The sequence below is a fragment of the Linepithema humile genome, chromosome 3 (assembly GCF_040581485.1).
Source record: "Linepithema humile isolate Giens D197 chromosome 3, Lhum_UNIL_v1.0, whole genome shotgun sequence".
NCBI classification, from domain to species: domain Eukaryota; kingdom Metazoa; phylum Arthropoda; class Insecta; order Hymenoptera; family Formicidae; genus Linepithema; species Linepithema humile.
The window spans coordinates 20,861,201-20,885,012 of NC_090130.1; the positions used below are offsets into that span (position 1 = coordinate 20,861,201).

At 41.5% G+C, this 23,812-nt stretch overlaps 2 protein-coding genes across 11 annotated transcripts; one reads left to right on the forward strand and one right to left on the reverse strand.

Annotated features, from left to right (window-relative positions):
• Positions 1-26: 26 nt before the first annotated feature.
• On the forward strand, positions 27-8,521 carry LOC105668702 (mucin-6-like). 2 transcript variants are annotated; one of them, XM_067352576.1, is made up of 2 exons: positions 27-490; positions 2,921-8,521. In XM_067352576.1, exon 2 carries the CDS (start codon positions 2,937-2,939, stop codon positions 6,852-6,854), a length of 3,918 nt encoding a protein of 1,305 aa, XP_067208677.1. In that variant the 5' UTR covers positions 27-490; positions 2,921-2,936; the 3' UTR covers positions 6,855-8,521. The 2 variants fall into 2 exon arrangements, with proteins under 2 accessions (XP_067208677.1, XP_067208676.1); XM_067352575.1 differs by lacking the exon at positions 27-490 and adding an exon at positions 890-1,386.
• Positions 7,262-23,783, reverse strand: Dap160 (dynamin associated protein 160). Of its 9 annotated transcripts, none has more exons than XM_067352567.1 (36): positions 23,675-23,783; positions 22,932-23,105; positions 22,440-22,593; positions 22,218-22,366; positions 22,003-22,152; positions 21,544-21,639; positions 20,812-20,880; positions 20,489-20,665; positions 20,165-20,329; positions 19,732-20,083; positions 19,435-19,648; positions 19,209-19,360; positions 19,024-19,146; positions 18,803-18,941; positions 18,426-18,740; positions 17,984-18,331; positions 17,726-17,892; positions 17,440-17,641; positions 17,074-17,361; positions 16,786-16,878; positions 16,552-16,647; positions 16,166-16,303; positions 15,784-15,910; positions 15,513-15,677; positions 10,735-10,859; positions 10,366-10,472; positions 10,212-10,284; positions 9,931-10,137; positions 9,781-9,864; positions 9,485-9,640; positions 9,270-9,404; positions 8,961-9,195; positions 8,648-8,722; positions 8,274-8,345; positions 7,629-7,802; positions 7,262-7,526 (listed from the first exon to the last, which is right to left on the reverse strand). In XM_067352567.1, exons 2-36 carry the CDS (start codon positions 22,951-22,953, stop codon positions 7,378-7,380), a joined length of 5,493 nt encoding a protein of 1,830 aa, XP_067208668.1. In that variant the 5' UTR covers positions 22,954-23,105; positions 23,675-23,783; the 3' UTR covers positions 7,262-7,377. The 9 variants fall into 9 exon arrangements, with proteins under 9 accessions (XP_067208668.1, XP_067208669.1, XP_067208667.1 ...); XM_067352568.1 differs by lacking the exon at positions 23,675-23,783 and adding an exon at positions 23,495-23,668; XM_067352566.1 differs by lacking the exon at positions 23,675-23,783 and adding an exon at positions 23,383-23,668.
• Positions 23,784-23,812: the final 29 nt, after the last annotated feature.

Below are 23,812 nucleotides of genomic sequence, written 5' to 3' on the forward strand. Positions count from 1 at the left end.
TTGATGTCAAATGATAAGATATTAATCTTGATATATTTTTATAAATTTAATTCACAATGTGTGCGTGCCGCATCACTCTCGTTTTATTACTAATACAAAAGACTGAGATATACATATCGAGTAAAAAGTAAAAAGTTGTTTACTTCTTCGATCTTCAACAAGTGACCGAAATTGCGTGAAGAAATTTCTAAATTAAAATAATTATATTTTATTTTGGATTCCGTAATAGCTGATGGCTGTGATCAATCCCGTTGTTTTCCAGGAAAGGAATTGTCCTAATAATCTCATAAAATTTCGGGGTCCGTTTGTGTGGCGCTTGGTTGTGGCGCAAGGTCGAAGAAACTGGTACGCCGGCCGCTGTTGAGGCTCCTCTGCTCGATGTGGGTCATCGTCTAACTGTTCTACGTACCGGTTCTCCGCCCCTGACTCTTTGAGCAGCGAACGGACTCCTACACGATGATGTCCATATCTTGCAGCTACATGTTACGTGGTACGGTAACACTAGCGTGATCACGAGAGCTTAACAGTGTATGCACACCCTATCTTTTTACGCTTTTATGCTTTGAGAGATTCTTCCGTATTAGAAACTATTCAACTAATCGTATCGTTGATAATAATATAATAAATAATAAATTTAATAATATAATAAATTTTCGTATGAGACAATGTCGCGTTTATCTCTCGCTCGAATTTAAAACATTTTTTAGCTGAAACTCGGTCGCGGCGTGTCTACAGTTCAAACAAATTTTGTGTTATCTCGATTTTACAGGCGAGCGTTTTTACACAATTGTTTCGTTCTTTATCTTTTCTGTTTATTTTGCTCTTTAAGTTTTCTGTTACTCTTCATTAACGTTTCAATATCGATCAATATTAGAAAGACGAAACATTATAAAAACTATTAGAACTGCTCGTTCTGCTTCCACGCGACATTAGCTTCACTTTACGAGTAAAAAAGAATGTAGATTTTCATTTTCTTTTCTTTCATTCGACATCAAGTTTAGCTAGTGCTTCATCCGCTTCCTCGTTTGCAGCCTTCTCCTACTCTTCGGGTCATTTGGAGCGAGGAATACCTCCACCGCGTGTCCTTCTCCTGCCACCTCCTCGCCTTCTTCCCGCCGTGCTGACAACAAGGCTGTTCAGTCGTCATACGACCTTCTTCCAGGGTTGCGAAACCGTCACTCTCCCGCGGCTCCGATCTTTCACCCTCGACGTGCTGATCGCGCTCGCAAAAAAAGCGCGCACAGAACTTTTGCCGCGATTGTGAAGTTCTATCGGATGTTGCTTTAAATATCGCGCGTCGATGGATCAGTGAACCGTAGAAACGCGAGATATTGCGGGAATTCAAAGAAAGGCCTCTACGATCTACTATTTTTCCACGTAATCAAGGTATAACGAATATTATATTGTGAAAAATTGTCTATCATATTTACATAATTAGCAGCAAAGCATTTTATTTATTTATGCAACAAATTTGTCAAACGTCTAGATAAAACGGCATTAAATTAACCAAATTATGAACATTAATATTTATGAAACAATTTACGATCGCGTTAAGAATGTAGGTAATTAAAATTTTGCATCACGAGCTTGATTATTAAAGACTGCTATGCAAAATTTATCGTTTAGGAAAAAAAAAAAATCTTCAAAATTTGCATGCACATTTTATCTCTCGTGCCGCCTCGTGAATCCAGAAGAAAAGAATCGCGCGCGTAAGATAAGTGATGTACATTTGAAACTGAAGTTACACAATTCGGGGTCAAAGCACCGAAACAGGGAACAAAGTAGGACATACTGACCAGCATCACCTGGCGCATCCCACTCACCGCGTAAGAGAATACCGACACATCGGGTCACGACCGTGATCGTGAACGTCACGGTCGTGCGTTATGAATGGTAAATGCGGCGCCAGATGACTTCTACGGGCCGACGCGCATCATCGCGCGAACGTTATTCGACCTGAATATTAAAATCAAATGGGATTATCAAAGCTATAAAGAGGCTTAGGAAAAATTTATACGGGACGGGATTTATGCACGTAGAAAGAGAAAAGTAAGAAGACGATGCCGGAAGACGAAGAGTGAGAGAAGAGAGAGGCTACTAAAACCCCGTTATACATCGAAACGGAATTCCACCTGATATAACTTGCCCGCTCTACAAATTTGTAATACCCACGTTGGTGTGTAAATTTGCATAAATTTCGTCCGAAAATAAATTCGCACGACGCTGTGCGTGTATTTATCGTTCATTTCTATCTCGCGCGAGCGGCTTCGGTCGAACGGAACTTACGAATAACGGCCTGACAATTAGCATCTCATCTAGCGACGCATTATTATGTTACTCACCGCGCGCGAGATGACGCGTTTACAGTAACATTTCCGGCCATTATTCGCGAATCGACATACCTGGGATATTGGATCATTTAAACCGCTAAATAAATAAAGAAAAGTTGCCTTTTTCGCGCGCTCTGCTTTTACATTACCCGCATAAAAAATTTAGATAAGCGCTATCGCGTAAACCGTAAGCGGATGATTACGGAAGATTTCATAAAAATGAAGTTTAGTAACTAAATGATGCGAGAACTTTTACAAATCTTTCTAAAAGTTTTTATTATATTATTCAGAAGGATATAAATCTTCTTCTATTACTGTTAGTTGATTAGCATCTAAAACTATTCATTATACTAAGGAAATTTGACAATTAAGAACCATCGCGTTTATTAATGCGAGAGAATAAATTTATTAATTTATAATTTATTCTTCTGCAACAAACACTTGGCTCTTCATGATCAAATTCTTTTAATACGATTGATTGGAAGAATCTATATTCAACTCATTTAAAAACATCTTGCATTACATCTTAAATTAAACTTTAGATATCTGAATCGATGGAAAGTCCAATGATAATGAGCAATCTTTTTCAGGCATCATATGTAAGAGATGCGGAGACTCCTGTGGATGCTGCTCGCTGCTCTGGCATGCGTGTCAGGCGAATATTTGATGGGCGGCCACCTGGACAACAATGCCGGATCGAAGAGTCCACGTAATACACATCTGGACGATCAGGATCTCGTGGCGGAGGAGAGCACCGTTGCCGCTGTCGCTGTCGCTGACGCTAGCGCAAAGTCCTCAGCTTTGAGCGACGGCGAGGGGGACGCTCCGCGTTACCATATTCCGTATTCTTTCGCTTTCAACGGAGGCAAGCCGTTCTCCTTGGAGAAGGACCCGATAACTGGCAAAATCGACTTCGAAAAGACGCCGCTCGTCAAACCTCTCAACCACACCGACGGTCATCGCGAGGGACAAGATGATTCGGAAGACGGAGACGGCGGCAGGGAGGACGCGGGGCAGGAAAGGACGAAGAGCAAAGATCATGACGACGTCCGTCGCAACGAGATCACGCAGTCGCACTACTTCCTGCCCACTCACTATACCTCGGACAAATACCAGTACCCGTTGATCTCGAGCTCGTACGCGAACACGAAGGTGCAGAGCGGCGCCAACAGCTACAATCACAGACTCGACGCCGAGAATGATGTCTTGTACGCGCGTCCCACTAGGAATCCCTACTTGTCGATGATGAAAACGAGCACGCACAAGACTACGACTGCCGGTGATTTGAACGCGAGATGGACCACGAGCCCGCCGACGATCACGACCTCCGCGCCGTCGACGACCGCGAACACGCGGGCCACCAAAACGCCCGCGATAACCACGTGGAAACCGACCAGCACGCCGATCGCGTTCCACGCGATCGACCGCACGGTCGCCGAGATGGAGAACGAGAAGAATCTTCTGCCGATAGAGAAATTGCACGCCTCCGGTCAAGCGGCATCGCAGCGAAATCAGAGCCACGTGCCGACGCGGCCGCCGAGCGACGGCACGACGACGCAGAAGGCGCAACCGAGTCTCGATAACTTCGTCGTGTCTCACGCGAGACCCGAGACGAAACCACCGGCGCAAACCGACGAATATTCCTACGATATTTACGACTTGTCGAGCAGCGAGGAGGAGGACAAGGGCGACGGCGATGGCGACAGCAGCGACGACAGCAAAGTGATTGATTACTTCTTACCGTTCCAAGAACTGTTGAAGGAGAACGTTACGTCGACATCCTCCACAACTAGTTCCCGTCCGACGGCGTCGACGACTACAACTACAACCACGACTACGACAACTGTCGCGTCGTCAACTGGATCTACAGCATCGACAACTACCACGGCTGCGCCGCAGTTACCCTCGCGATCCTCCACGCCGCCTGCGCCTCATGAAAACGTGGGCAAGCCACTGCAATTCTCGACGATACCGCAATATCCGGCCGCTTCTTTGCACAACGATCGAAGACCGAGCTTACCGGAGCGTCACGACGGCATAATCAATCACGTATACAGACCGGGTCCGATGATCAAACCGGAGGCGGACAGGATCGGAGTGGGGATTCCGATAGAAAGTACGAGTAACATCGTAATCCCGCCCGATCAAAATACCGTGTCCTTCGTCCTGGGAAATCGTCAGAATGTCGAGGGCAGCTACCACTCGGTCGGAACGGCCGTCGGCGAGAATCTTTTCGGCACTTCGGCCGACATCTCGTTCTGGCCGCTCCGCAACGATCAGCACGGCTCGGTGAGCGAAGTCAAGTACGAGCACTCGCCGGTCACAAAGCCGAGCGTCACGCAGAAATGGCCCTCGCCTACATCCGGCGCCCTGAAGGGCAGCAGCGAGCTCGATCCGACGAGGTCTCCGAATCCCGCTGTCCCTCCCGCGGACACAGCGCAGTACAGTCCGCAGGGAAACAAAGATTCCGACTACGTCATCTTTCCGGACGACGAGACGAAGAACAAGGACGCGTTGACGGAGGAGCACGTCGTGATCATAAACGAAGCGGACGGCAGCATTCGCGAATTGCCGCCCAAGACGACGGCGACGGCGAACGGCACAAAGCTCGCTTTTCCCACCGTTGGCGAGGATCTGCCGCAGCTCGCCCAGGATCTAATGCCGCCCGCGGAGAGCACGAGGCCGCCGCAGTATTACTATCACTATCAGTACGACACCTCGCGCCCGGATCACCCGAGGCCGAGACTGCCGTTGCCGTCGCGCGTCAAGCCGCACCCGGGGCTGCCGGTGTCGCCGCTGGACCCGGCGCTGAGGAAACGCCCGTACTCGCCGGACACGAAGCTGCCCAACATCCTGCCGCAGTTCCGTCCCAACGCGAAGGCGTCGCACGGCCATCGCGGTCCGGACGCGATCGGCACGATGTCGGCCGGTCCGCCGACGAGGATCAGACAGCCGGTGCAGAGTCATCCGCCGTTGCCGGGTCATCCGGCGTCGCGCAGGCCCTTCCCGCCGGCGCCTTCGTATCTTCAGCGCTTAAATCCGCCGCCGCCGCCGATTCACGCGGTCCGACTGCCATTCGGCGCGCCGACGTCGAAGGTGGACGGCGTCGTTCCGTCTCACGAAACGGAACCGGCGATACGCAGATTCGTATCCCCCGCACGTCCTCCGCACGGAGCGCCGCCCGTGATTTCGCACGGCAATCCGGAGGAGAACATGCTGTCGAACAGATTATTCAGTCACGGTCCCGAGGAGCGCAACGGTGGCGTCGAGGGTGAAAACCGGAAGGAGGACCGGGTGAAGAGCGAGCTCGAGCAGCTCGAGAACTCGGAGAGATATCCGGAGGAGCCGCCGATGACGCCGCCGAGGCCGCCGCTCTTCCCGAAACTCAGAACGGCGGATTCGCCGCGCGTCACGACTCTGCAGATGCTGCAGCATCACGGCGAGCTCAACGACGAGAGCGAAGAAGCCGCCCAAGCAGCGGAAACTGTGCTAACGCACGAAATGGAGCGCAGAAAGTCGGACGATCACGATTCGCCGGAGACGGCCGAGCAGCCCGTGTACGTTGTGTATCCGGTTAACACCGCGGTGAACATAGATCCGGATGATTCCAGCGAGAAGGACGGTAGCGTCGTCGTTGGCACGCGAGGTCCTCAGCGACCGTTGCCGCCCGACACGCTGCTCCAGGACGAGCGGGAGGAGACGCACGCTATTTACAACGGCAAACCGGTTGCCGCAGACTTCCCGTATCTCCTGGAACGCCCCGATCCGTCGTCCGTCTTCCCCGCCGCCGGTGTGAAGGAGACGCCGGTGTTGGTGCCCAGCGAACAGCGGCAGCAAGTTTCCGCGGCGGCGGCGGCGGCGGCGGCGGCGAGCGAGCGGGAGAAGATCGAGCAGGACGTGAACGAGCAGGTGAATGTGATTCCGTACTTGCAGGATCAGTTCTTGCCGTATCGGAAGAAGAACGACGCGGCGATCTCCGTGACGCTGCATCGCAACGCGCCGACCGCGACGTCGACGCCGACCGCGCCGACGTCCACCTCGACGCCGATCGCCTACGTTTACACGCCGACGCAAGCGGCGCATCGTCCTGATTACGACGACCTGGAGAACGACGCGAACGCTGCCGTCGACGCGAAGCAGACGGTGCTGCTGCCGTCTCAACAGCCGTCCAGCTCGTCCAGCTCGGCACCGGCGCCGCAAAACTTTATGGCGCCGTTCGTGGCGAGCATAAGCGCCGAGGCGCCCAGCAAGAACGGCTGGAGCGTCGTCGTCGTCGATCCGCCCGCGGGAATAGAGAGGAAATCGAACGGCGACGGCGACGGCGATCCGGACGCCGATACGCAGACCGAGAAGAACGAGTTCGACGCCGATAACTTCAAGCCGCAGCTCTTCGGCGGATTCAAACCGATCTATCAGTTTCCCACGGAGGACACGGAGCAGCGCGACGTCGCCGAGCAAACCGACACCGAACTGAACATGCCGAGACACGCCAAGAAGTTGCCGTCTGCGCCCGCTAAAAGATAAACTTACGAAAGATATTAAAAACGTTCGTTTGTTTCCTTTCGAGTCTTGCTGTCTCGACATTTCGCTCGCGCTTATCATTACCCTTCTCACGTAAATGTAAACGAAAGCATCGTAGGAAAGCGAGAGCGAAATGTGCACACGTAACGAAGACAATGAAAAGCGAAATGTCCTTGCAGCGTGCTAGATGGAAAGATTCGTAGTAGAATCAGCTCGAACGACGAAAGACTGTCCTATCCATTTTTTTTCACGTTTATTATATAAGAAACGTCGCGATATGAAGTAGAGTCGAACTTTCACCATTTTTTTTCTCATGTATGCATGCAGAAGTTAGAGCGTCCGACACTTATTCATATCTTAATTTTTTTTTTTTTTTTTAATTATAAGGGAAGAGAAAGATAGGAAAACTATTAATTTCTTATTGTTCTTTCTATTATGCTAAGTTTATATAAAATCTTTACATCTAATTTTTTTTACATAAATGCGTATGATATGTCAGAATATGGAGTTGTAACACCCACGCGTTTTATCCGTTAAACAACCGAAGGTCGAGCTTGAGAACGACATCGCCGCTTTCAACCTCATGCAACTTAATCCTCTTTTGGATCGGTCCGCAAGAATCCTTACTGTCTCTCATTATGTCGACCACTCTGACCTCGGCGCGACCAAGGAATTCTGCGTTAACGACATGCGACGCGTTAGTATTAATTAGAAGTTAATTTAGCGGATCATTAATATATGTAAAATTCAACAATAAGAATCATATGTAAAGCTCACCATCAGGACTGTAGTATCCTTTATCGAACACGGTGATGCAAAGCGTATCCTCGAGTAGATCCTGTACTTGGAACTGCATCGAAGTATCCCACAAAGGACAATCAGCGCCGGATACGACGCTGGTTCTTTCTTCTTGGGAGCCCATAGACACTTTGCAGAATGTATTACACTTTCCTAGAAAGGAATAAGTACCTACATGTGTATGTGAGCGTTTCCTCTAGTAGCGGAAAAGATATAAAAATATATTTTCTCTTTCTACCAAGCGTTAGTAATTCTATGCCCCAAGCACTATACAACATCCAAGCTGTCCCAAACATAATGCATGCACTCCCAGCTACGAATTTTTCAGCTTATAAAGCTTAATCTTTTTTTCCCCGTAAAATTGCAATATTTTAGCAATTGAATTTCAATGATAATCTCTCTAAACAATATCTCTTTTAAAACAACTAAAAATAGATGAAACAGATTTAGTTTGAGGCTGAAAAAATGTTAAAAATGAGAAAATCGTGCAATAAAAGTGTGAAGATTGGTGCAATAGAATCTATTTACAAGCTCGATTAAAATTGATCTATGATTTTACGCATTCAATGAAATACGAATGTAGTTATTCAAAGCTGTTTGTAAAGTGTAATCTCAATACTATACCTCTGCTAGTGACAAGATTTTCAGCTTCCATAATTACTAGTCGTAGCGTACCTTGGGAAGGTTTCCTGCGAACTACAATGGCAAATTTTTTGTTAGTAAAAAAGCGCTGCATGCAATTATAACATTATGTTTGGAAGATATGTTTCCTGCCCATTTTTGCTAGTTTGCCTGTTCCTCTTCCGATGGACATGATTACCTTTGTGCATGTGTATGTGTGTCATTGCTTTAATATGATTTTAAAACTACTCCTCAGATTGCAAAAATGAAAAAAAGCGTTGAAAAGCAACTAGCATGCAAAACATCAGCTTTAACACAATACGATATTTCGGACAAGCAATGAAGTAAGCGATCGGAGGCATTGTGCGGATTCTTACCGGATGGAGTTTTCAAGTTGAAACCTTCGAACACAGTGACGAGAATTCTGCCGCATGCCCGAAATTGCGCCTGCTCTGTTCACCCACATAAACCGTGACTCATTATTGAATATCATATTTATTGTATAACATGATTTTAAATTGTAAAAATTGATACGAAAATTTTAAGTAAACACATAAGCTCGGTGATGCGTACGAAATAATGGAAGCATCATCCGCTTACAAAAATAACGGAAAGCAACGAAAACTTGTAGAAAACACGAGAATAAACGATATTCGATACTCGAATAATTATTATGACAATTGAACGCACTTGACCGCTGTCTCTGCAGACGAGTCTTCTCGTTCTCAACAAATTTCCAGCGTGCTTCCGCGATTCGTTTCGACCATAGTGAGCATTCAGTCGAGGTTGATGCCAATAATATTATTGGCTTCTTTTGATCTCTCAGTCTTAGTGTTTTCGATGAGTTGTCCGCCGTGTCATTTCCGCTTAAACTGCTACTTCCGTCGTTTTCTCCGAAAAACGACAATTCGTTGAGAAATATCGGCTGTAACGGTCAACTTTTTTGTTAAAGCTCTATCGAATTTTCTTTAGCGATTTCTCAAGCTTCATTAATATTACCTTCCTGTACATCTTAAACTTTTGATATTCGTTGCGTTCAAAGGAAAATTGTTGGCAATTTAAAGACTTCATCGGTTGCACGAACAGCAAAAAATCGTTTGTGAGAAAACCGACGAGTTCCTTGCCACTTTTTGCCTACGAAAACAAAATTACGGTATAAGATCACAAGAAATGTGACAGAAATCTACGTGCCATTCTTGTAGAATGTTCACTACCTTGTGAAGTATGCCGTAGTGCAATAGTTTTCGCGGTCCCAAAGAATTTGTCAAGGAATTGAAGACGAGTTGCTCTTCAAGACCGTCGCATACCACATGGGTCTGCAGCCACTCCAATCTGTCGCTATTTTCTTTCTCTCTAACTCCTTCGTTCACCTACGCAATACAAAGATAATTAGATAATAAAATAATATACGCAGTATTATTGAAACAAATTATTTTACTCTCCTAAAATCGCGCTAAAAATTTAAAGTGCGCGCGTCATCTCGCACGCGTTATACCGTCGCTATTTTTACCTGCGTGCAAAACTCCTCGGACTTAGCCAACGCTTCCTGCAGATACTGCCTGTCGGGATGATCGATTGGCGTATACTCCAAGATCTATAACAACCGTTTTACGTACACACGATGTTAGTTATTAATGAACGTACAGATAGAAGCGGATACCTTGCCGATGATAAGCGGGTACTTCGTTATCCTTTGCATCGGCTTAATTAAAAATGAGCTTAACGGCAACCCTTTCGTGCGAGGATCCTGCTGGCATGCCTGAGCAACTCGCATGAATTCCGGCGAAGTTTCCGTCAAGAGTTGCAGATACGCGGCGGCCGATATTTGGCAGCTGCAAAATCTTATGTAAGCCGACATCCTAGGTATCTGTGTGCAAAATGCAAATATCGTGTGAATAAATTTGAACGAGGTTCTCGCCGTGAACTTGCAAGTGCACTTACGTTCTCGCACAGTATATCGCCAATCATTCTAACTACTCCGCCGTAACTGTTATCCCTTCTTATCCTCAAAGTCCTGCAAGAAATTGATCCGTGTGATTCAGTGGCATCGATACGTGCACAAGGTATAAATTCGTTACGTATATTAATGAATTACCTTAAAAAGTTATCATTACACGCAATAATATCTCTCCAATTGATAAATATTTTTTCTACTTCGTCGACACTCAAGACTAAACTTTCGATTAATGGTTTTTCAAAAACCTAAAACTCGCAATATACACACATATGTAAAATGTGCTCATTTCGCTGATGAGAAAAGATCTCTTTTTAATAGACACAATATTTTCAAGAAAAAATATACTCTGAACTGGTGCAAAGGATTTTTACAGGTGAAGAGAAAAAGAGAACCACATGCTATAATAGTCTTGGCATATAAATTGTGTGCAGTTGAAACAAGAGAAAATAATTAAACGAAATAAATTTAAGAGATAAAATGATTTAAAAATAAAAATAAAAGGTATACCTCGTGCACTAGTCTCATGTCCTCTATATAGGCTTTTTCTGTCATGATTAGCTCTTTGATATGTTCCTGGCGTTTTTTTTCCATGGGATTGTGACACGTCATTGTATCGTTCATCGATTCACTCGCTACACATAAAATATATACAAAAAAATGTTTCCCCCGCGTGAAAATCCGTTATTAATTATCTCTTAACTTGCACTACCTACTTCTGAGTTCGACTTTCGCGTTGAAGTAGGGAAAATAGCGCGATTGTTTTCGAGAAAATAACGTGCCTTAATAGTAAACATAACGTTTTAATGAAACATCATAAGCGAGACAATTGCGCTCTGTCTACGCAACGCACAATCTCTTCTATAAGCAAATCCTTTTTTTTTTCCTGTCGCCGAGAAGAGGAAGAGAATGTACGGCGTCGATGCAGCGTCGATTGGTTTGGAGGCGTCGCTTATGAGCGATAAATATCGGATAAAATATGACTCGTCTATGCGAGAGTAATTTTACAACAGACAGATATTTTATTTCGTTCAGCGGTGAGATGCGAACGTATCCGTATATGCATATGGATATGTTTACATACGTATAAGAACATCGGCGTACATATGCGTGGAAACACAATATAATATTCTTCTATATGTATATAAAGTGTGAACAAGATTCGTATAGCCACACAGAAATAGTTTCATACTCTCTTACAACACTCTTCACTACGCGCCAAAAATTACATCGTACCCTAGTGAGACTTGTTCCGATGAGATTTGATATTAGAATAAACAAACAACTTGCAAATAGTAACAATCTTAGGAGTATAACGCTACTACACGACTACATCGACTAAGAGTAACCAGTTGCACAACTTGCTTTAGACATCCCGCCGCCACCTTTGAATAACGTTATGCTGGAACTGGTGTCTGGAGTTACCTAATTATTATTAAGCACACAATTATTGCCACTGTGACATAACGTATTTACTCGATTCTGTCATGGAGGGTTACATAGAACGCGTAAAAGTTGCATAGCAATGGAATAAATACATTGTGCGCTTGTATTTTCGCCGATATGTGGGGGAATCAGCTGGTACCGTCCTTGCTTTTTTTCTAAGTAGTTTTAGCGGTTGGAGCTTCGAGGAGATCTCTAAAGAAGCCGAATTCTGTTCGCGAACGTTCGTGGAACGTCGAACTCTTTGCATACGAGTATATCAAAGCTTCATAACTGTGTGTGTGTACATGTGTATGTATATACCAAATTGGATGCGTTGACAAGCTAATGCGGTTTTGCATGGATAACTTTTGGAAACAATAAACATTTGAATATATATATCTTTTAATGTAATAAATTCTTTGTAACGAAGCGCTGCATGTTAACGAGCTAATAAATACAGTACATTACAGTACGAACAAGACGCTGACCGTCGATTACAATTCGTGAAAGAAACTGTGCAGTCAGTCGTTCGATACACATATAGGAATGTGAATGTCAATGGAAAAACTAATTTACAATTAGATAACGTTACTCGGTGAATCAACACACTATCGTTTACTTTTAGTTCAAGTATTCGGTGATCCTCGGTATTTATTGTTCATGTACGAGTGCTATTTATTTAGGCTCTATCGTAAAAGGCTGCGAAGAAGGAGCGCATCGTCCCTAATCTTCCGTTATTTACAGCGATGTACTTGTTACTCTATTGCGCGTAATGAGTGATTAGCAATCAAACGGCAGATCGATGAAATCGCGTTGAATTTATAGCGCAATCAAATCGCTTTGCTTCACTAAATGTTGATGAACAAAACGCGTTTGTGCAGTATGGATGTTTGCTAATTTCACTTAAACGTAACAAGCCGTACATTGTTGTTAAAAAGGAAATTTTACACAAGATGTTATTTGAGCTGCTTCTTCTCTTAAATCGCTTTCGTTCACAACAGCGAATCATTAGCTATTTGATTCATGAGATCGTCACACATCCTTTACACACCTTTTAGGCCTCGGCACGAGACAATTGCGATTTTTTCACGATCTGTAATGCGCACCATACATTAACACTGATAAAAGGATAAAACATAACGCAATCGCGATAGCATTTTCAATGGCCACTTCTATTTTACGCAACTATGATTAATGTAAGCATTACACCATAGATGAAGGAAATAATAGAAACACATAATGGTCGCTTAAAACTTCTAAGGGACGATCGTCTACGTAAATTTTGATCGACCACCGAATTGAGGGAAACGAAACGAAAGACCGATTCGAAAAGCACTTGGCCTTTTTCTTCCCTCGACAAGTAAGCAGTACTTTTTATATAAATAAATATAGTTAAAAAAAAAAACATTTCTTTCATAATTCTCTCTTCGACACTCTTATAAACCCAGAATCCTTAAAATAAAACTCTTAAAACATAATCGAATCGAATTTATATGTAAATTGCACGTGAACACGAAATGCAGTACGTATTCCACATGTGAACTTAACGAATTACTTAAATATTAAGTAACAATGGTACTCATATCGCGACATAATGTTTAAATACTTCTAACACGGATAAGCTAAAAATTTAATATTATCGTTTCTTAATTGTACATCAGCGTTTAGATAGAGAACTGAGGTAGACCTTTGGTGTTGGTGCAGATATATCAGGTGGTCGTAACACTAATGAAATGATTCAACGATCGGACTTGGTATACGCGAGTGTTGTTTCTAGGCAACATCTGCGCGAAAATCGTTTTGAAAATGTAAAACAGTTAAAGGCTAAATGTCGTGACCCATGATAACAATTTGAATGATAACACTAATGAAGGAATGAGTGCAACCCCGCACCAGAGGGAAAGGCTTGTATAATATATAATAAGTAGAGGCTATAAGTATAGAGACGAAGAACCAACCCTGAGTCTTTCTCCCTGCCCTTAATCTCTTTCATCTTTTTTTTTCTTTTTCTTTTTTCATTGTCTCGTATTAATTCTTCGTTTCTCGTTCTACCTCTTTCTCTCTCTATCTCTTTCTCTGTTTCTCCTTTCCCTCCCCACCTCGTTTTTGTCTTTTTCCGAATAATCACATTTTCGATTTTTTTTTTTTTTGTTTGTTTTTGCACACAGTCTCCAACGTTGAGACTTCTGTTGTAGCACACCATGCTGAATGTAGGGGCTGCTATTGTTCTTATTACACTTCAGGTGCTTTAATTTTAACCAACAATGCTGTACTGCTGCTCGGCTACCCTTTATGCTGCGTGTTAAGCAAAAGCGAAAGATAATAATTAATAAAAAGGAGATTACAGAATGCGCATATTAAAGACTAATGATAGAAACTTTCGAGGCAGCTGTCTCTTCAAAGCATTCTTTCTAATTGCAACGCATTAAAATTTTCATTCGAGAATCATGGAGTTATGCAAAGTGTCTCATAAGTTTTCTTCTTCATAAAACTTGAAAACAAATCGAACGAGAGTTCTACTAAAATGAAATTCTTATCTTCAGCGCATTCCAGTATTGTGCAAAATTGTGATAGCCATTGTGAAATAATGAAGTAACTTTCACATGAGAAGATCAATTATAACAATAATCTACTTTACATTGTTAGATACGAATAATAAGATCGCAGGCTACAATACAATCGATCACGGCAAGTTGTTATCATTGTTAATTGTTATATCAAGGAAACGGCTACCTCTTACGGAGAGACGGACGGACGAACGAATGGGCAGACATGCAAGGCAGACAGGCAGGCTGTTATACAAACTGATGTTTGATCCGCGTCTGTTTCCATTTCCATTTCTAATGTAAATCGCAAGCGAGAAATGCGTGAGCGATCTCGTGATATGTCAGTAACCAAGCCGTACACAATGCGTATAGATATTAAACGAAAGAATGAAGTTAATGCCAATTGTATCACACTTGTGAGTGCAAACACACTTTGTTAGATGACAATCAAACGCATATCTTCGTATAAATTTTCAAAATTGCGAAACAGTGTTAAACTAATTACTCCAGTTGCAAAAACTTACATTAAAAAATTCTTTCAATGATATCATTAACTCAGACAAGGTTTGTAACTGATGGAAAAATATATTCTTGAATATATACTAGACTACATAAAACTTATAAAGATTTTATACTCTGCCAACGCTCTATTTATATAACAGTTCATATATTAATCCAGAAGAAAAGATGCTATATCCTATACTTTTAAACATCTCTTATAAACTATTCACCTATAATAATGTTACCACTAGCATAATAATTATAATAATGCACTCCATCTTCACTTATTTTGCGAGTTACTATAAAGTCGAAGGCAGAATAAGTAAAGATGTGATAACATAACAAAATAATAATAATAATAATAATGATATAACAATAATCATAATGATAATAATAATCATGATGATAATGACGATGACAAGAATGATGATGTTGATGAAAATGATATTGATGATGACAAAATGATGATGATGACGATGTAATGATGTCGATAATAATAATAATGAAAATAATAACAATAACGATGAAAGAAAAATATATTAATTGGAACTCATTATATCTGACGATCGTCCGCCTATCCGTAACCAAGTTATATATTTCGCATTTCTAATACATTTACTTTCATTTTTTTCTCCTTTACTATTTGTTGAATTATATCTATACACGCGCTCGCAATCAGTATGTAAAGAAATTTAATATAAATTAGCATTATAGTACATAATCGTTTATACATTAGGACTTTAGTGACAGTCGTTAAAAGACATAAAATGGTCACAGGATTCAACTTCGATAATCATGTATGAAAGGTATACTTACACATAGGCGAAACGTAGTTGCTTGGGAAGACGCCAGATACACCGTTCAATTCGCCTCTCCACCAAGAAGCTTCTTCCTTAGCAAGTACTGATATAACATCACCTTTCTCGAAGCTCAATTCATCTTCGTTTTGTGCCTGATAAGGATACAGAGCCATAACGCGTTCTAGAAATGAAGAAAATTTGCATTAGATCAGTCCTGTGTGAAAAACTGTGGATTGACGCATGAATTTTGAAAAAAAAAAGACCTATAGCTTATAGAATTTATTTACCAATATTTGGATCCGTTGGAGAATCTTGGTATCCATGAGAGACAGGTGTACTTCTATTACTGCTACTGGTTAAGGGTTTAACATAGGTCGCTGGGAACCAACCGACTTGTCTTTTTTTACCACGCGCCTGAATGAACAACGCGATATTATTATTATTTATAGAAGATGGCCACGTTCTTTAGGCCAAAACGTCTGTTTTTGTAATTATTTTATAATAAAAGGAAAATTTGAGCAATTATAACTAGCTCCTGCTCTATCAGCTTGTTGTTTTCAAGAATATTATTTTAATAAGAAAAAGAGCTATATATTTATACTATTGTATTATTATTTATATTATACATTATAATTATGTAAAATACTAAGCAAAAATGTATTTCTTTACCTGCAGCTCTCCTTCCCACCAACCACTGTCAGTTTTTTTGCGAATCATTATTAATTGTCCTCTTTGCAAATCTAATTGCTCTGCACTAGTTGCTTGATAGGGTGCAATAACCTGGACAATTTCTGGTTTTCTTCCTCTCTGGAAAAGAAAGACGTTTCTCGTAAATAAAATTAGTTTCTCAATATATAGAGAACTTTTTGCAATTTGAGATGATGTCATAATCATCGAATATCGGCCATAATTGAAGTAATTTAAATCAAATACCTTGTAATACTGCATTATCAGGATGTCGGCATAAAAGAAGCATAATATAAGCAATTACTCTTGTAATAGAAAAAACATTGATTATACAAATGTATTAAAAAGCGATTAATACGTCTTTTTACCTGCTGAGCCGCCATAGCAGTAAAGTCCGGTAATTCCGCTCTATCCTCGGCAGCTGCTCTTTCATCTTCCAACTGTTCTGCCGTTTTTTCTACCTCCTAAATACACACGCACACTCTATATCATTCCAGCTTATCGCGGTATCATTGTTAGATACCAAGAATAACAATGAGTGAATCAAATTGCAATTAAATCAATCAATAATCATAAATCAAAAATAATCAACGATTACGTACTTGTGATGTGGTTGCTGGAGTAACAGGTTCCGTGGTTTTCGTTTCCGCAGGTTCAACGCTGGATGCAGGAATGTTAGTAGCTAAAGCTGCAGTCTGATTCATATCACACAAATTTATATTAGAAACTCTCTCAGACATTAGTAAAAATTATTAGTAACAAAATAGTTAAAAATATAATTAGTGAAAAATGAAAAGGAAATGTGATCTTATCGAATCAATAAGCAATTACTAATTAAAACTTTTTAGCTATAAAAATAGACAAGGACGTCTATCAATTTTATATCATACCTGACTGGGAGCGTCGCATTTCTCTACATAATTAGATGGAAAAATTCCACTTTTGTCCCCTATGCAACCGGTCCACCAATCGCCTTCTTTCTTCGTGATCAATATAACTTCTCCTTGATTAAAGTTGAGATCACCGGTTTCGGCCGAGTCGTATCGATAAAGTGCGACGTAATATTCATTAAGACCATCAGCGGCGATCTCTTGGTTGCTCGCAGTAATCTCTTTCACGTACGACTTGGGGAACCAACCGTTACTTCCAATGCTATTCGAACCATACCACCAGTCACTCTGAATAAAATAATTTCGATTTGTAAAATAGGCGTGGTCTCCCTTCGCGCGACTAATCTAATTAATATAATTAATAACCTGCTGCTCAGAAACTTGGACAGTCTCTCCTTTTTCGAAGGAAAGATGTTGCTCCATAGTAGGTCGGTATGGAAACAAAGTGGTGGCCTGTATGTCGCAAGATGTGCCTAATCCTAAAGTAGGTATAATAGCCTCCACCACCGGAGCTTCTCCGCCTAATGATCCCGCGTCGGATACGTTCTCGGGAACTTCCGCTATTCCTCTGCGCAATCGAGATAAAACATTCAAGAATAAAGCAACAGAGAGAAAAAAAGTTTCTAATATATTGCTGATAAAAATAACTCACTCTAATGTTCTCTTCTCCACGCTGTCTTGCTGTATGAAGGTACGTTCGTTGTCCAAGACAGTTGTGCCAGTGTCGACTGGCTCCACGTAAGATTCCGGAAACCAGCCAGTGTGACCGCGAATTTCCCCGGCCATCCAGCCCGGTTCGGCGTTTTGCACAGGTGGTACCTGCAGCACAATCCAAACACCATGTTAAATATTTTTTTCCAGACTGAATCGCTTTTTCAACAATGATAATCTTTTGTTTTTTTTATAATACCAGTATAATATCGCCAGGTTGAAATGAGATTTCGTCTTGGTTCCGCGCCACAAATTCGTAAAGGGCTCTGTATTTGCGGACGCCTGGAACGGCAGTTTCAGTCTCAGTGTCATCATTGACAGGCCAAGCCGCGTCGCTCGCAGGTGCAGTGTCCCAAGCGCTATCGCCCCACGCGGATGCGGCAAAGTCGGCGTTGCCGCTGCTTGCTCGGAGTTCGATCACCTTCTTCTTCTTGTCGTCAAAACTAACATACAGTTGCTTACAGTCCGTTACCAGATTTTTTATTTGCGTCTTAATGTCTTCGAGCTGTGCATTATTGTTCTGAATATCCGACATTTTCGAGTCGATCTGCCGAAAAATATGTTCCAAGATAAAGTACCGATATTGCTAAAGTTTTATATAGATTTGCGAAACCGGCGAACGTTTAGCATGCATGCCGTACCTGCTGTTGTAAATCTGCAATTTTATCTTTCAGTTGCTTAAGAGTAATTTGTTTATTGTCAAAGGCCATTTTAATAGCTTCCTGCCCGGCTGCATCTTGGGCCGCATTGATTTTATTTCTCGCCTCAATACGCGCCTTCTCTTGACTCAGAGCTAATAATCTCTGATTTTGTTCCCGGAGTTTATTTTTTAACGCGGACATTTCTTGCAATTGCGTATCTCTCGTCGATCTCATGCCGTCGATGGTCGTTTTGACGCCCGAGACACCCACTCGAGTATCGCAAATCTTTTGCGACAATTCCTTCACTTTGTCGTTCTGAAAAATAGAGAGAAACATGAAAATAGATCCATTAAATCGCTCCCTTTCGATGTACTTACAAGCGTTCCGAGTTCGATGGTCAACGTCTGATTTTTCGCTTTCAATTTGAGAAGAACGTCTTGCTCTTTTTGCCTCTGAGCTTGCAATTCTTGTGACTTTTGTCGCTCCCATTCTAATTGTCGTTGTCTCTCCATTTCCCTATATGACATAAAACAATGTTACTTTTGAATCTGCATGTACATTACGATGCTTTCTTCAATTATGATGTTAGTAAATTTACTTTCGTGCTGCTTCTTTTTGTTCTTGCGCACGTTTCCGCTGTTCCTCTTTCTCCTCTTCGATTTCCTTTTGCCTCTGCATTTGTTTTTCAATTTCTGCTTGCCTGCGTCTTTCTTGCTCCAGTCTGTGTCGTAAAAAAAAACCGGTGTTTTTCTATGCATCTAATTAATAAATAATTTTACTTGCCTTATTTTCTCTTGTTTCTCGGCCTCCTCTCTTTCTTTGCGTTCCCGCTCTTCCTGCTCCTTTCGCTGAATCTCCAGCAACGCTTTACGCCTACGCTCCAATTCCGCTTGACCTTTCTCGAAGTTCTCTTTACGTTTATCTTCAAATGAGGTCTGTAAAAACGTATCTTTTTTTTTGTCTTCTATTTCTTTCCACGTAAAGAGATATTCTTGTATTAACTTTATACCTGTGGCATGCCTGCTAACGGATCAATATTTTCCGTCGCGTTTTGAGAGAGAGTTAGACTGCTTAGACGCTGCCGTCTAAATGAGGGCGGGATAAGATCCAGTGGAAGTGTCGTAGGTATGTTCTCACCGGCTTTGGCGATATCGCAAAGGTGCATTGCAAGCACAAATTCCTCAGATCCTAAACGTCCGTCCGAGTCCATATCGGACAGAGCCCTGTTAACATACATTCAGACATTTGTATTCCTGCTCTACCGACATGTGGAACATCACCTCGCCTAGCCATTTTACTTTCATACCATATTTGAGCAAGGATAGGTTGCGGCAATTGTGATTGCACCATGATGTTTCTCGCTTGTGGCCCAGAAAGAAAGCCAGATCTCGTTCTGTCCCAAGTATTAAATAACTGAGTGTACTTTAATTTGGTCTGATGTGGCACCGCCCATTCTGCAGATTGTGGAGAACCAACAGAATGCTGGCTGTGCTGCGAATCCACTGAGCCCACTCTATCTATACTTGGTGGGCGAGCTGTCGTACTCAACGGTGTGTTTGTGGATACCGGTGTTTGCGTGATAGCGCCATTGACCAACGCGCCGTTCGCAGTTGTCGAGGATACTAATGGTAACGCTACTGCTGAAGCAACTCCGGTGCCTAAAAATCAAATAGAGCAAAATGTATCAAAATAAACGTCGCTATAAATGCAAATTATAAGACTTCATTTTCGATACATACCAGTATTTATCGATCCAATTGACGATACCATACTGGGAATGCCAGGTATAGGAGCAACCATGCCTGCGGTGACCATACCTAACGGCTGTGGTTGTGCCATATTAAAGGCAGCCATCGGTACAGGATTTGTGTTTAAAGGAGCAATTGGCGCTACTGATGGAATACCTAGTTAAAATTAATTACAGTATTATCAATAAAATTCTGTATAAAACTAGTCTTTTATATTTTTGTAATTATGTAGCAAAATTAATTGATAAATATATAGCGTAGGATAATGTTTCAAAATACTCTAATCTTAATGCCAAGTTGATTTCAACTGCTTACCTATGCCAGAAGCAGATATTGGTGGAACTGAAGAAACTGGCGCACCGATAACAGGAACTGGCGCACCAACGACGGACACTGGAGCTTTCAAGGGTGAGATTCCTACAGGACTATTTGGGAATGAAGGTGGTGCTGGTTTTGGTGGTGGGCCACCCGCCGTAGGCGTAAAGCTACTCCCTGAACAATTCCGAAAGATTATGATTATATTTTTTCAATCGCAAAGATGAAAAAGCAACTGAAGGATGTCTGACAATAAAGTGTTGCTTGTGAATTCCGCGTAGAGTAACATATTGAGTTTGTAGTATGTGTTTATTTGGACATACCAATATTTGTAGGCGGTGCAGGTCTTTGTGGGGGAGCGATACCACCAGTTGTGGTAGGAGGTGCAATTCCTTTTTTTTTTTGCCGCGTGAAGTGTAAGACATTATTAATGACATGTTGTTGAAGAATGAAAAAATAAAAAAATGCAAATATATGAACGATATATAAATACAAGAATGCAAAACATATAACTGATAAAACATTATCATCGGCAAATAAAAATTCTAATTTTGTCATTAGAAAACAATATCACAATCTGTTTACTTACGAAAAATATTCAAACTTATTAGTATTCCTATATGTGGCAAAATTCAAATGCTTATGAGAATCTTCGTGTTTTTATGATAAATGTAATGATATGTCATATGTCTAATATTAAAATAACAATTAAAATATACACAAATTCTTTTGATAACAAATATACTTGCTGAAAAGGCAAACTCCAACACACATCATATAAAAAGCATTAGACTATAAAGATAAAAAATTTTTAATCTACATACAAAATAAATTACAATTTTCAAAGCCATCGTAAAATATTTTCAATGTTATATAAATATCTGAAAACTGATCATCAAAATAGTAACGAAAATGCACCTGTTTTATATTAAGAAAATTGTAGTTAGCTTACAAGATTACATATTTCAAATAAAGCTATCAAATAAAAGCTTGCTTCGGGGAAAAAAAGATAAATTGACCCACATAACACACAACATTCAATACAATTCACATACCCACAGAAGGTGGTGCAGGTCGAGCGGGTGGCTTAGACGGTGTATGAGTTGTAGCATGTGTACTTGGAGCCACATTCTGTCTATTTTGTTGTAATGCTGTGTAGTATGATGCATTATGAGTACACACAGGTAAGTTATGTTTAGTAATCAATATGTTTTGTGGTTAAAGTGACAACATTGACATATGTTTCATTTAATTTATGATGATATGATTGCTATTATATAAATTTATCAGATACCAGTGATATTGTAGCCATGAACGAATCTAATGAGTGACGAACATCTGGGAAAGAGTGTATCTTTGGTGCTTTAGACAATTGGAAGTTTTACAAGTTATAATTTCTTTTCTACTACTTCATGATATTATACATAAGCATCTAATTGACAATGTTGATCAAGAAATAGCAGGGTAACGCTATAACAAATAACGCAAAAATGAGTCAACATTTAATTCATTACCTATAAGGGGATGCGATGTAGCTCCTGCTGTGGGCACTGCACTTGCTATAGTTTGAGATACCATTGGTTGATGCCCACTAAGATTCACTAGAGAGCCAATATTATTTGGAGGAAGAGCAGTCGCACCATTTGTCAATGCCAGGTTGGCATCTGAAATGTTTTATAATATAATATACAATATATATAAATTATATATATAACACACATTCACTTACCAGGTGAGAAAGATTTCAAACTCTGCATGAGAATGGGTGGTAGTACTTTAGGGATTTCAAAACCACGTAATTTTAGGTTGATCAATTTGCATGCAATACTGAATTCATTTATATCCATCTTCCCATCTGCATCTGTATCCGATAATGCCCTGTGCGATACACAAAGAATTAGAGAATGTGACATAGCTTGACACGATCCTTAGTGTTCAATGATGTCGTTACCATATTTGTCCGAGAGTAGCTGGTGGAAGTTGGGATCTAAGGAGAAAACCTTTCGCTTGTTCACCGGTAACAATCCCATTGATCGGTTGTAAGGATTCAAACTGTTCTTGATACCTCAGCCTTTCTCTGGGCTGAATCGCCCAGGGGTCTACACCTGTGCATTAAATATGACATAATATATAATATTATATAGCATAAATAAAACTGCAATTTTTTTATAAAATCATCAATTTATATTTTATTATTGTATTTATTTACAAAAGTAGGCAAAAAATATCAGTATCCACAACAACATTTATATTTCTGGAAAAGGATTAGCATTATAATGTAAACAAATTTAGAACTCAACAAGATAAATATCAGCAGATAATGTTAGAGATGACATAAGTGTTATCATGCATTCCATTGAACAATGGTAAATGCACAAATGTCAATACACTGCTAACAATGCAATAAAAACTAGCAGGAAGAAAAAAGAAATGTAAAATTCACCTGGAGTTTGAGGAGTGACCATCTTGAGAAAGTGACGTTCGCTAAGCGATATTTAAGGCAATATTTGTTACGTTTAGAATCTCGATGATCGAATTGCGGCGAATTTACGCCTTCAAGGTTAGGTTAGGTCACAATAATCGATCTTCGCTTCGACAGCTTTACAATGGGATTTATCTAGCAATAGAAAAATCGGAAAAAATAATTATTGCTTGTAAATTGATGACGAATGTTTATTCTGCTAAGATCATGATTCAAATGACGATAATGCTCTCCGGTAGAATTGAAAATTGAGGGAATCTGAAAATATCGAACGCACAAAAAGGCAATTTCACGAGTCAAATGTGAAAGGGCGCGGGTGGTCGCGCGCGACGTTACTGAATCAATTGAAATGAAACTCGTGTGCATGACCTATTGCTATCGCAAATCACGAATTGCCAATCGTACCGCCCACCGTCTATCGTTTACGATGCATCGCCTATCATCGCCTATGACCTGTCGTCCGTCGCTTATCGTTCATCATCTATCGTCTTGCTCGCCTATTGTTCAGTCTACCTGACACACACCGTATCGTCTGTAGCGTCAACTGTCAATTGTCTTGCCCAGCGCAGATCTCGGGATGACCGTTTTCCCCACGGAAAGCGGGACGAGAGAATTAAAAAAAACTTGCACGATGCAACGTCGACTGAGACACGTCAAGTCAGTCAGAGTCCAACAGTGACCACCGCTGACCACTACCAACTCACCAGTTCGCGACCGCTCGTGCACTACTCGTGTACGTCACTTTCACAAACTCGGCCGCACTCGGGACTCTTCGGCGAGAATCGATATCCCGCCTCGAGACTGATTGTGTGATCCTTGACGAAGTTCGGTCGGTTCCTGAG